We start from the raw sequence: 13,707 nt of genomic DNA, 5'->3' as shown, positions 1-13,707 counted from the left end.
CATTCATTCATTCATTCATTCATTATCCTAACCCGCTTATCCTGAACAGGGTCACAGGGGGGCTGGGAGCCTATCCCATCATACATTGGGCGAAAGGCAGGAATTGACCCTGGACAGGTCGCCAGTCCATCGCAGGGCACACACGCCATTCACTCACACACTCATACCTATGGGCAATTTAGACTCTCCAATCAGCCTAACCTGCATGTCTTTGAACTGTGGGAGGAAACCGGAGTACCCGGAGGAAACCCACGCAGACACAGGGAGAACATGCAAACTCCACACAGAGAGGCCCCGGCCGACGGGCATTCGAACCCAGGACCTCCTTGCTGTGAGGCGGCAGTGCTACCCACTGCACCATCCGTGTCGCCCACAAGATGATCTGCATGAATGTTTTTTTCCCCACCAATCAGCAGCATTGAAAAACCAGCTCATTATACTAATGTGTTAATGTCCCTGCTTTTCACTTTACCAGTACTTAATGTACTATAGGCTCTGTACAAGCAACACAGCCTGTTGCATAAGTTACTGTGTAGGCATGTTAAACTTGAAATGATTCAAAACTGTTTCAATAGTTGTTTTTTTCCTTCGAACTTCATTTCCACAAATTACCAGTTTCAAACTCATTTACAAACAACCTTATTACTGTCCAACTACACATGAATGATAATTACAGTAAGTGCCATTTCATTGCTTTGTTCTTTGGGAACCAGCAAGAAATAAGGGGGGCGGGGAGCGATTCCCGTCAAAAATGTAAGCGAAATTATTTACACAAACGGTCACATTTTATTATTTAATCTGCTGCAGATTCCATGTTTTGTTTGTTTTCCACGCTTGCACATGAACAATGGTAAATGCATGAAAGAAAAATAGCTATAAAATCAGCCGTCGCTGCTGGAATGGATCCGGGGAACATAACTTTGAATGGCCCCCAGGTATGCGACGGTGTTCACGCACCTGACACCCCGCAGCGGCCCGACACGAAGCGGAGTTACAGGTTTTGTCGGTCACGCTACGGAGACAGTGCTCAAACCCCGGTCCTCGTTGTTTGTTCTCAGGTCTTGCTGATGCTCTGAAAAGGCATCTGGTATCTGTTTACAGCGCACCTCCCGTCCGGGCCTCTGCTCGGGGCCCGTCCTCCCCCAGACCGCACTCGCAGGGCACAATTAGATGCCCACACAGCTCATTTCCCAGCAGCAGGACACGCTGTGTGCTGAGTTCTGCAGGATCGGCTGGGTGGGTCGAGATGTTGAGGTTAAAAAATCCTGCAGGATTTAGAAGCGGAAGTCCGCAGTACAACTGAGCGTTTCCTTCATATACTGACCGGACCTGGATCAAATACGTGAATGTTTTTGATTCACAGACGTTTCTATGCTTTACTGAGCCTGTCTGGTGTATTGCAACCTATGGAACCCTAAAAAAAGACCTAACCATGCCTTCTGGACCTCTTGATTGGGTCAGATGCCCAGATTTCCCTCCCTCAGTGACACCTGGAAGGCAGCAGGTTCAGTTCAGCCAACCACACATGATGTGTACATTGTCTTTGCAGTCAGTTTTTATTTAATGTATCTGTATCAAATGTATCAGTATATATGTTACTGAGCTAGTTTACTGATCTGTCGCTATTCATTTTTCTAGTTCTAAAAGCTGCTGCCTTCCAGGCTTCACTGTGGGAAGCTTTCACAGTTGCACCAGGCAAGATCAATCGAGCACAGAAAAGTATTTGAATCCAAAACAATTACTTATTTGACCTAGGTCTGATACTGAATACGTGTATTAGCCACCTAGTGGCTACATCACCAGTGGGCTGCCATCATAAAACTCAGGTCCCTCGTGTGTTGTGGTGGATCAAAGCTCATGGGCAGGCTTCATCAAACTGATATCCCCAGTCCCTCTGCAGGACTGGTCTTCAGAGTGATGAGGGAGGCCATTTTAAAATGTTATGTCTTTAATAGGCAGCTATAATCTACTATGAGTAATGCACCAGTGGTATTATGGCCCTCTGTGGACACTGTACTTCACTGAGGTGTATATATGAGTACTCTTTGGAACGAGCACTAAAACCCTTTTTGGCAAGGTCAGGTTTTACATTACAGAACAGGAAATGGGCATCGGCTATATGTAAGACACCAAGAGGGCGTGAGTCAGCCTTACAGGTGCAGTTGAGGTGCGGTTGCATATCTGATAATATCACAGAAGGGGCACCGAGAATGGTTCTCTTCAAAAAATTATTTGTCCTCACCTCACTGAACATTATGTGACAGGGGATGGAAATTACGGTGATGTTGGAGGAACAAGTTTTTAAATATGATCCCGTTCAAGAAAATTAATGCAAATCATTGGCATTAACAGTTAGTAGCTTCAGTCAAAGATAGTTTTTTCTTTGTGTGTTTGCTCACATAGCTGCCTTTGGCGCTCTTCAAGCATGCACCAGATCAGGTAAAAGGCACTGTGCAGATCTCACACAACACAGCCCAGCTGGGTGTCTGAGTAATCACAGCTATCTGATCATTAGTAACTGATCGTTCATACCCAGAGAGCCACTGTGTGAAAGCACAGAGGAGGGGGGAGTCAGGAGAGGAACGGGGTGGATGGGCCCCCCCCCCCCTCTGTAGCCGGGTTCCTCCAGAGATTTCTTCCCATTCAGGAGTTTCTTTTTTTTTTTTTAGCACACTTGCTATCTGGGGGGGCTGGTGTCTGCTCTTCTGCTACTCTGTAGAGAGTCGTTAGTAAAAAGCGCGATAGGAACAAGGCAGAATTGAAGTGAAGGGGTTACTGGTTATGGAGGAGCGGTACAGGCGCAGTCTGTGAATGGGCCGGCGAGCCGTTTCAGTGCTTTGAGCCGCCCGCCAACGATTACGCCTTTTCCCTCAAGGGCCCTCTGCATTGCAGCTGTCCCTGTTCCTGCGCTCCTAGCGGTGCCCTAGTTTATCCCGCTAACGTGCACTCACTGCAGCAGCAGACCCAACCCCCCGCTCTCCGCGTATACACACACACACGCACGCGCGCACACACACAGTCATATACACTCACTCGCATTCCGTCTATGCACACTTGAATGACCTCCCCCCCCCCCACAGTCACCCCCCCCCCTCAGCTCACCCTTTTAATCCTTTGATGTGTGAGGTCACATATGTGATTAGAATGTTAGTGACTGAACATTCTAATGCTGATGTAACACTACCGCTAATTGAACGCAAGGGAGTCCCTACTCCCCGTTAACCCATTATATTTAATCTGTTCACCCTTTATCTTTTAAAGCTCTCAGTAACCCCGAGCTAGGAATCCAAAATCTTTGCTGTCAGTCTCAGCTGGAGAAAAAGGGACAGCATGCAGGGATCTACACATTTGTTTAAAGATCCTGATCACACAGAAGTGGCTAAACATTAATCACCCAGCTTTACATTGCATTCAGATAAGGGGAGCATTTGATTTTTGAGGCCTAAATATATATGAACAAATATGTAAATTTACCTCCTTAGCACCACCATCTCAACTAGGTACCAAAATAGGTACCAATAGCAGTTTTCTAAGAAATTAACTGAACAATTTAAGCTACCTCTTAATGTTATGTTCAAAATACAAGCGATGCTAAGTATTCCCTTTTTACAAATTTTTTTACGGACATTTTTCTATACTATATCTGTCTCGCTGTTCCATGAATAGATATTGTTATTGGATGTGGGCAGTCCCTCAGTGCTAAAGAAGGCCAGAATCTCCATTCTATTTCACAGAACAACTTTTACTGTAAAGAACTCTATATTTTTACTCACAGCCTACCTTCCCCAGTTACTATGGCTCGTTGGCACCAAACATGCTAAATGATCTTGGGTGTTAAGCCGGGGTGCAGTTTCAGCAGCCCTGCAGTGAATTGTTGTAAAATTTAAGCAAATGGGACCCAGGAGGGGACCTGAACGAGCCCAGCCAGGGCTGAAATTATGAGATGTGTCCAAAACTTGTGTCTCCCGAGATGTGCTTTTCGCAGCTAATATGTCTGTAGGGCCAGATTTACATGGCCAGGGGCTGCTTATCTTCCCCTAACCCCTGTTACCTGGTGCACACAGAGCTTATGGACAGGCCGTTCTATTGAGTTTGTGTCCCTGCTGATCCTACTTAGCATGTAACTGTATAACTGACAGGGGCACAGTATGGGGTGACGGGGGCCGGGTTTAATATGAGTTCAAGGGCCCTGACCGACAGGGGCCCTCAAAGGGCCCTGCTGCACTGTAACTGTGCCAGGCTGGAGTGGCTGATGGGCCCCGAAATCCCCGGCGGCACCCCCCGACAACAACAGGTACTGTGGATTGTGTGAAGAATAAGGCTTTGTCATTGGTCTAGGTCCAAGCTCACTGTCACAGCCGTGCCAACACAGCCGGGCCAAGCTGACTGCTTAACCAGATCAGCGCCTCGGCTGTTCTGCATAGCGCCGTATGATTGTCTTCTGACAGTCTGGCACGAGGAAACAGGCAACCGGCCGAGACACTGACTTTGGCACCATCGCCTCCATACTGTCCGTACTGATGCACATCAGCCATCACTTTTATTCCAGTACAGCGCACTCACTGAAGGAGTCCCTGAGAGGTGGCAGAAAATATCAGAACAACTAAAGAAATTCAGACCCGTCAAAAAAGAGCTGCTCCAAAAATAAACCACAGATGTACCTGGCTTGGTACCCCAAGCAACATGACCTACAAAACCAGCTGCCTGGAACCCAGAAGAACAGAAAAGCACAATACCAGATAAAAAAAACTGCCCAAGCTAGGTTTTGAAACAGCTGGTAGCTGGTATTTCAAGCTGGTCATAGATGGGCTTTACACCAGGGTATAGTATGAAATGTCTGCTGGTCACACATTCCCTTGGTCTTATCATGATTGCAATACAGTCGGTAAACACTGATTAACAGTTGCCGTGAGTGAGATTAGGAACTACTCAAGTTAATTCAATCACCGTGGGTGTAACAGATTCACTACATCCTCATTCCAGTATCCTTTCCTGTATTCTGGCAAGTGCTGTTCCTGTAAATAAAAATAATTTTCATCAAATTGGAGAGACCTTCCATTTTCGTCTAACACTATGTTGAGCAGCTCCCTACCCCTTACATCAGACATGTAATCATGCCAACATATAAACCCATGCAGATCTTCATCCCTTTTGATAACCCAGCTAAAACACTTCCATACAGCGTTTATATAAAGTAGATCATAACTTACTGCCTTAAAATAGAACAGATCAGAACAGGAGATTAAGAGGTATAGTAAGCCCTCTATGAAGGATTTAAGGTTCCAAATGTCTGAGTACTACTCTGAGTACTCTCAGGTAATCTAGTAATCTCCACAGCACTCAGAAAGCAAGAGGGAACATGGCTGTTTCTTCTGAGAGGCTGTGTCAAGTTCAATATTGCTTCAGGTAACGAGCCCCCATGTATAACTGAATACCATGTGTATAAATATCACTAGCAGGTGACTCTGCACAGGGGAATTTATGAAGCAAATAATAACTACAGCTGCATTATATTTGGGGTATCTATGCTATTCTATACAGCTCATGAATGCATGCTCTTCCACATTTCAAAGAATACTCACAATGAGTTTAAACCTTCAGGCCATTCTACATGCATGGTCACAAGCATCGTTCGAGGTGTAAAGATCAGATCCTTTTTCTCTAAGCAGAAGTCTGCTGAAGGGACTGTATGTTTTATAAGGAACAGATCCAATAAAACAAATTGGCTTGGCTTGAATCTTGTTCCTTAATGGATACTGTGGATACTGTAAAAATCCCAAAAGGCAATCAAAGTTTGGATCTGAAGCCATTGGCTGAACTTCTCAGGACCAGGTTCAGGCATAATTTAAATTCTTGCAAAACTGCCTCTCGGATCAATGACACTAAAACTGCCCACTGCCAGCAGTCCCAGTGGAGAGCTCATCCTCGGTTAAACAAAGTAAGAATAAAGATTCTTAACCCTTTAAGGGGTGCGATCACAAATATGTTCTTAACTGAACATTCTAATGCTGATGTAACAATCACCCCTGGTAACTGGCAGCAATGGCGTTCTAGAACACTGCCTTTAAACACTGAAAAAGAAAACAGTTCAAAGTTAAAAGCCACCCGATGAGTTCACTTCAAAACTTAGTTCAGTTTAAACAGATCACAATAGCTTCCCCTGTCTGTTCCTGTAGGTACTGACCAACCACTATTCTCCTCCGACCAGCAGAGATTGTGAACATACAAAACATGTACCCTATTATTCACAGCCTCTACCAAAAACGATTTTGGCTTCAAAATGCAGCCCCGCGTTGATCTACGTGAAAAAAAACGTTTCTGAAGTATCATAAAAACTACTCAGCACAATATTTTCGGCACCCAGCTCTGCTGACGGAGGTGAAGTACGCGCAGAACTAAGTCAATGCAAAGATGTGAGTGTGCATTAATATTGCTGCGTGGGGTTGCCACACGGCTGGCCTACCGTGGCAAATATGTACAGAGTGCTGAGAGAAGAGTATTAATCACGGACAGAAAAGTTCAGCCATGCTAGTTGTGCAGTCTTAACTTCACCGCATCATAACAGACTGGGTCAATTGCGTAATTGTTTTGGATTAAAATACTTTTCTAAGATTTACTGAGCTTGTCTGGTGTATTGGAACCAATGGAATGGCTCAGTTGCATCAGGCAATCCAGATCAATGGAGCACAGAAAATAATTTACAAAATGACATAATTGACCCAGGTCTGCACCATAAAGGGGTGGAGGTCCTTTTTTCTGCACATGCTTGTTTATCAGCACTGCCGCCTCACAGCAAGGAGGTCCTGGGTTCGAATCCCCGTCGGCCGGGGCCTCTCTGTGTGGAGTTTGCATGCTCTCCCCGTGTCTGCGTGGGTTTCCTCCGGGTACTCCGGTTTCCTCCCACAGTCCAAAGACATGCAGGTTAGACTGATTGGAGAGTCTAAATTGCCCATAGGTATGAGTATGTGAGTGAATGGTGTGTGTGCCCTGCGATGGACTGGCGACCTGTCCAGGGTGTATTCGCCCAATGTATGCTGGGATAGGCTCCAGCCCCCCTGCGACCCTGTTCAGGATAAGCGGGTTAAGATAATGGATGGATGGATGGCAATTCAATACAATTTTATTTGTATAGCACAGAAGACTGTCACAAGGAATGTTTACATAGGGAAGCAGAAGATAAGAAAAAGTTGAAATACCAGCCATTACATAAAAAACCCTCAAATGGTGGAGAGAAAGAACTCCCCGATGGAAAGAAAGGTTGGGAGAAACATGCGATAGGGGATGCCCATCCCCCGCTGGCCAGTTGTCTGAGCTGGTAGCAGGTCAACAGTGAGGTTATTTATGCACATTGCTGGTGCTCTTATCTGATTCCATGCTGTATTTACCACAGCGGTTCTGAGGAAGTGCCGTGGTCCAGGGTCCAGCCCATGATTCAGGTTCTGAAGCTACAGCATCAGATAGCGATCCCGGTCCCTGCGCTCCTGACTGTATCGCAGAGCCATGACTCAGCCCCCAGCCTGAGCCAGGCCATCTAATGGAGCGACCCCTCAGAGTAACCGCCTGTCCTCTCAACAGGACACGTCTCCATCAGGCCCCGTGCACAGAGAACATCAGGCCCCGCACACAGAGAACATCAGGCCCCGCGCACAGAGAACATCAGGCCCCGCGCACAGAGAACATCAGGCCCCGTGCACAGAGAACATCAGGCCCCACGCACAGAGAACATCAGGCCCCATGCACAGGCCCCGCGCACAGAGAACATCAGGCCCCACGTACAGAGAACATCAGGCCCCGTGCACAGAGAACATCAGGCCCCATGCACAGGCCCCGCGCACAGAGAACATCAGGCCCCACGCACAGAGAACATCAGGCCCCACGCACAGAGAACATCAGGCCCCGCGCACAGAGAACATCAGGCCCCGCGCACAGAGAACATCAGGCCCCGCGCACAGAGAACATCAGGCCCCGCGCACAGAGAACATCAGGCCCCGCGCACGGAGACCGTCTGGGAACGCTCCTCCCAGGTGCCAAACGAGATTCCTGAGTGCCGGTATTCCGCTCCAACCTCCGCTCTTAATTACACAACTTTCCACATTTCTTGTTGATTATATATCACAAGCACATGCCCCTCAAACTCTAAAATGATATTAGCAGTGATGAATTCGGGAAGCAGACAGGTGTATGTCTGTACGGTTCATTAAGCGAGGGGAATTGGCTGGAACAAACAGCAGCATTCATTAAGTCTGACTCTGACACCCCCGTTCTGAATCACGCACACTGTGAGTGACACCAGCCTACTGGTTAATGACTGGGACCCGGATGGTTGGTGGTTCAATGGTTGGTGGCGTAGCCACCATAAGATCTGCACAGCTGTTGGGCTCTTCAGCAAGGCCCTTACCCCCCCCCCACCCCCTGCTTAGTCAAATCAACTGTAAGTCACTTTTGATAAAAGCATCCACTAAATAACTGTAATGTTATGGAAGGACGGAAGCCCCAGCGTTTCCATGGGCGACAGTCTATAATAGTCTCGCAGTAGGACAGAGCCTTGGGCTCTGGCTCTGGGACTTCATTAACAGGATTTCTTGGCGTCTCGGGCTGTGCACGCTTTCAGGAAGTCCCAGTCCTCCGGGGCGCTTTCGTTTGTTTGATCGGGACAAAAGCACACAGTCTGCCTCCAGAAGTCTCCAGAGCTATACGCTAAGCAAGGGGCTTCATAAACGTTATATAGAGTCCATTTGCTATACTGTTAATGCCGAGAGCCAACCTTTGGCATCACTTTTAAAGCTTTGTAAGCAAAAATAAGGAACAACGGGGTGTTAATAAAAGTAGCAATTTGCTATGAGAGCAAAGGTTGGCACTCAGTACGGACCAACTCGTGGTCACATTATTAACAGTGGAAATTTTAACAAAGAAACACGCTCCCTTGCCACATATTCAGAACAACAGTATTGCACTCTACCCTGTACTGCATCAATTCCACTTGCCCTCTCAGAAATTCCACAGAAGAACCCTATCGACAGTAGTTCAAGGGTTCTCTGTCGGGCAAAACGGTTCTCAGTCTGGGAGCTTTCACACTTCACACCTATGATGGACGGTTCCATAAAGAACTGAAAAGGGTTCCTCTCTGGAGGCAAGCCAAATAAAGCTTTTTTCTGAGAGCTCAATGCACATCATTTCTGTTTGGTACACATTTTGCCAGAGTCTTATATGTCATATAATGTATAATTATGCTACCGCTAATTTATCATTATTACCAGTGTATTTCTACTTAGCTATGCCTCTCTACATCGCAGCATTCGGATTACAGCGACTGCATATTCATTACCTTAAATTTTCAGGGAGAAAGAGGAGTGCGTGGTTCATTGAACACAGCGAGCAGCAAAGAAGGAGAATAATTCTGCTCAGCTTCCACATAGCTTGGGTGTCACAACAGATATTTCCTGCAATTACCATAACGCATGATTCATTTACCACATAACTTCATCTCCGGCAACCTGCTAAGTGCTGCATTTTAAATACTGGGTACAACTGTGGTGACTTGAACCAACAGCAGTTATTTAATGTGTGGGAACTGAACCCACAATTACCTGTACTACTCCCTATTGATCAACTGATCTTCCTCAGACCCTACTGCCACCAAACACAATGGCAAAATGTCTCAGCTGGAGCCGGGTCGGTGGATAACGGGAACTTCCTGTCCTGTTTTTTGTGTCTTGTTGCAACAGGGTCTTTGTATTTCCACACTGCTGCTTTCCAGCAGACAGGATGCGGATGGTAGCCTTAGTTACTGAGAATGGATCTTTATTAACTCAATATGGAGTCTGGTCAGGGGGCCACATGGTCAGTATCAAGGAAGTTTCCTACAGGCGCTCTCCTACATTTAATTTCTGACCAACGTATTCAGTAGCAGAGATATTTTAAACAAGATCATCTTGTCAAATTTGTGTCAGTAGTGTCCAATGTCCAATTAAATATTACAGTTATCTAACTGACACGTCTATCCAAAGTGACTTACAGTCGATTAGACTAATCAATCCCCCGTGGAGAAATGCAGGATTAAGGGCCTTGTTCAAGTGCAGATTGTGCAGATCGTGGCTACACCAGGGCTTGAACCACCAACCTTCCGGGTCCCAGTCATGTACCTTAGCCACTAGGCTGCCCCAAATGCACTGTCCTAATGTTTTTAGTGTGGGCATTATTCATAAACACATGCATAGTTTTGATAAGTATGCATGATTCAGCATGCTGATTGAACCTCTTGCACTGTGCTTGTGGATTCTAGATTCAGAGTTAATCTTTTCCCAGCTTATGAAAGATCATTAAACAAAGTTTAGAGCAAACAAAGCACAGAATTATGTGAGAAACGGCCTTTGTTCAACTTGACGTGAAATAAATGAGTGCCTCTGGCCAACAATCGTGGCAAAAAAAAAAGAAAAAATCATTTCTCAAGCTAATGAGTCACTGGCAGTCACTTGGGTTTTTCGCAACATAACCGCATTATATTGCTTAGTTAGAGGAGAGCCGTTTTACACTCACTGATAGGACGGTGTTGGCATCTCCGGCCAATCATCAATAACAACAGACTGCGGGCTGTCCCAGCTGAGGGAAGACCTGGCTGGGCGCTCAGTCAGGGGCGGACAGGTCCAACGAGATCTGGCCCCTGACCAGGTGACAAAAGAGCTGCACCGGAGCCGCTGCCCAGGGCGAGTGCTGCAACGGAACGAGTGGGCCCCCAGGGGCCCGCGCTTTCACATCACGGCACCGAGCGGCCTGCGTGCGTGTGTTTCACGCAGGGCAAGGGCTGCTGGGGGAGCCGTTCTTCATGACGGACCCCAGTGCATGCTGGGCATGTGCTAGCCTGCTCTCACAGTGCCACCGTCGCTGAACCCTACCAGACCCTATTAAACGAGCACAGAGGAGAGGCGCGGTTGGGGTTGGGTGCAGGACACGCACGCCTCCATGAGCAGACCTGGGTCAATTATGTCACTGTTTTGGATTCTAATACTTTTTCTGTGCTCGACTGAGCTTGCCTGGTGTTGAGCCAACCAAGAGGACCAGAAGGCAGGGTTTGCACTTTTTGAGAGTATTTCATCTCAGAAATAAATGACAGTGGAGGTACATTTTTGTTCTTCAAGGATCACATTTCAAATGTACCCTGAAAGTACAGTAATGTTCTCTTTGGATACAACTTAGTAAGTTTTCCAAGCAAAAGGTAGAAAATAATGATATATTGCTAGCTAGGGGTACAATTTTACGTACTTACAGTGGTACAGCAACAAGCATTTATACCTTTGCAATTTTCGTAGCTTTATTTCTGAGAGTGTAGGTTCCAATACACCAGACAAGGTCAAAATCCAAAACAATGACGTATTTGGCCCAGGGCTGTTCTGGAGTGGACCAACTCGCCAGGTTCACAGAAACACAGAGGCACAGCAGACGGTAAGACTGAGCGGTGCTAACAGCCAGCGGTGGAGAGAATGGGAGAGAGCCTACCGTCCAGGGACAGCCAGTCATGCTGAGAGGAGGGCAGGGCGGGCAGTGCGCGGGCCTTGTACTCAAACACCACCGAGTTGGAGATGATCTGGTTGCTCACGGCGACCTGCAGGGTCACCAGCCCGGTGTCGTGGGCTGTGAAGAGAGAGAGAGAGATTTAAACCCAAAAAACAGACTAACATTACCAGCCTGACTGCCCTGGTGAAGAAACAGAGAGTGTTTCTGCTACTGGATGGGGTTTCTATTGTGACTGGCCATTGGCAAGTGGCGGAATAAAGACAAGATGATGTGTGGAGAGTGCTGTGGCACAAAATGGCTGCCGTTGTGTTGGGTGCTACAAATTGGTGTTGGCTGAGGTGAGTTCCCCCCTTATCACTGTAAACAATGCTTCGAGTTTTGAGAAGAATGCTATATAAATGTAAGGAACTATTAATATTGGGTGATAGAAAGTTTTAAAAAGTGGAATGTGACAGGGGGCTGGGCCTGGTCCCTGTTGAGGGGCAGAGGTGGAACGTGATGGGGGCTGGGTCTGGTCCCTGTTGAGGGGCAGAGGTGGAACGTGATGAGGGCTGGGTCTGGTCCCTGTTGAGGGGCAGAGGTGGAACATGAAGGGGGCTGGGTCTGGTCCCTGTTGGGGTGAGGGGCAGAGGTGGAACGTGATGAGGGCTGGGCCTGGTCCCTGTTGGGGTGAGGGGCAGAGGTGGAACATGATGGGGGCTGGGTCTGGTCCCTGTTGAGGGGCAGAGGTGGAACATGATGGGGGCTGGGTCTGGTCAATGTTGAGGGGCAGAGGTGGAACATGATGGGGGCTGGGTGTGGTCCCTGTTGAGGGGCAGAGGTGGAACGTGATGGGGGCTGGGTCTGGTCCCTGTTGAGGGGCAGAGGTGGAACATGATGGGGGCTGGGCCTGGTCCCTGTTGGGGTGAGGGGCAGAGGTGGAACGTGATGGGGGCTGGGTCTGGTCCCTGTTGAGGGGCAGAGGTGGAACATGATGGGGGCTGGGTCTGGTCCCTGTTGAGGGGCAGAGGTGGAACGTGATGGGGGCTGGGCCTGGTCCCTGTTGGGGTGAGGGGCAGAGGTGGGACATGATAGGGGCTGGGTCTGGTCCCTGTTGAGGGGCAGAGGTGGAACGTGATGGGGGCTGGGCCTGGTCCCTGTTGGAGTGAGGGGCAGAGGTGGAACGTGATGGGGGCTGGGTCTGGTCCCTGTTGAGGGGCAGAGGTGGAACATGATGGGGGCTGGGTCTGGTCCCTGTTGAGGGGCAGAGGTGGAACGTGATGGGGGCTGGGCCTGGTCCCTGTTGGGGTGAGGGGCAGAGGTGGAACGTGATGGGGGCTGGGTCTGGTCCCTGTTGGGGTGAGGGGCAGAGGTGGGACATGATGGGGGCTGGGTCTGGTCCCTGTTGAGGGGCAGAGGTGGAACGTGATGGGGGCTGGGCCTGGTCCCTGTTGAGGGGCAGAGGTGGAATGTGATGAGGGCTGGGTCTGGTCCCTGTTGGGGTGAGGGGCAGAGGTGGAACATGATGGGGGCTGGGTCTGGTCCCTGTTGGGGTGAGGGGCAGAGCTTACCTGGGCAGTAGCAGCGCAGCACCCCTGGCTGGATTAGGGAGGCGGGGACGGTGATCTGGTCAAACAGGCAGCTGTAGTTACTGCTGGCCTCCTGCCATGGCCCTGTGATAAGCACCTTCACCCCACCCTGTAACACAGGAGCACAGCAGCACCTCAGTGTACAGCCCAGAGATAATACTGCACATTACACCCACAATACAACTAACATGTACAACTATACATCTATCACCCATACAACAGTACAGCCTCCAAACAATGCCAATAACATGTAAAAGCGCATATTACTCATAAAAGCACAGTAACAGCATCACAATGCCAATAACATGTAAACATATATGTAGCAGGTCTTCCATAAATTACCACAAACATTTATGTGAACATGAATACACAGTCATAAAACAACATCATCCCCTCAATGAGAGCAACATGTAGCCCTGTATATGATCTATGTGCGCTCGTTGGCACTCACACACACACACACACACTGTAGCATGAATCATCCACACACCTTCAGTAACAATAGTTCCACAGTCTGAATCATAGACGGAACACACTGCAGTTTCAGGTTTTTCCTGAATCCACTTCCTCAGTAAAGCCCCACAATACTGAGGAATCGTGCGTCAGCCGTAAAGAGCTTGGGTAAGCA

General features: G+C 48.2%; 1 protein-coding gene across 2 annotated transcripts in view; it reads right to left on the bottom strand.

Annotated features, from left to right (window-relative positions):
• LOC133109880 (calmodulin-binding transcription activator 1-like) overlaps nucleotides 1–13,707 on the bottom strand; it is a 420,257-nt gene that overhangs the window by 39,281 nt on the left and 367,269 nt on the right. The window contains exons 10-11 of one of the 2 annotated variants that reach the window (XM_061219606.1): nucleotides 13,057–13,188; nucleotides 11,494–11,635 (exon numbers count right to left, since the gene is read on the bottom strand). In XM_061219606.1, the coding sequence (XP_061075590.1) occupies nucleotides 11,494–11,635; nucleotides 13,057–13,188 (274 nt within the window). The remainder of the gene's footprint in view (nucleotides 1–11,493; nucleotides 11,636–13,056; nucleotides 13,189–13,707) is intronic. The other variant, XM_061219605.1, reaches the window with a different exon arrangement.

Source organism: Conger conger, chromosome 14, assembly GCF_963514075.1.
Source record: "Conger conger chromosome 14, fConCon1.1, whole genome shotgun sequence".
Taxonomy (NCBI): Eukaryota; Metazoa; Chordata; class Actinopteri; order Anguilliformes; family Congridae; genus Conger; species Conger conger.
The sequence above is the reverse complement of the archived record's forward strand: the minus strand, read 5'-3'. Positions and strand labels throughout refer to the sequence as shown.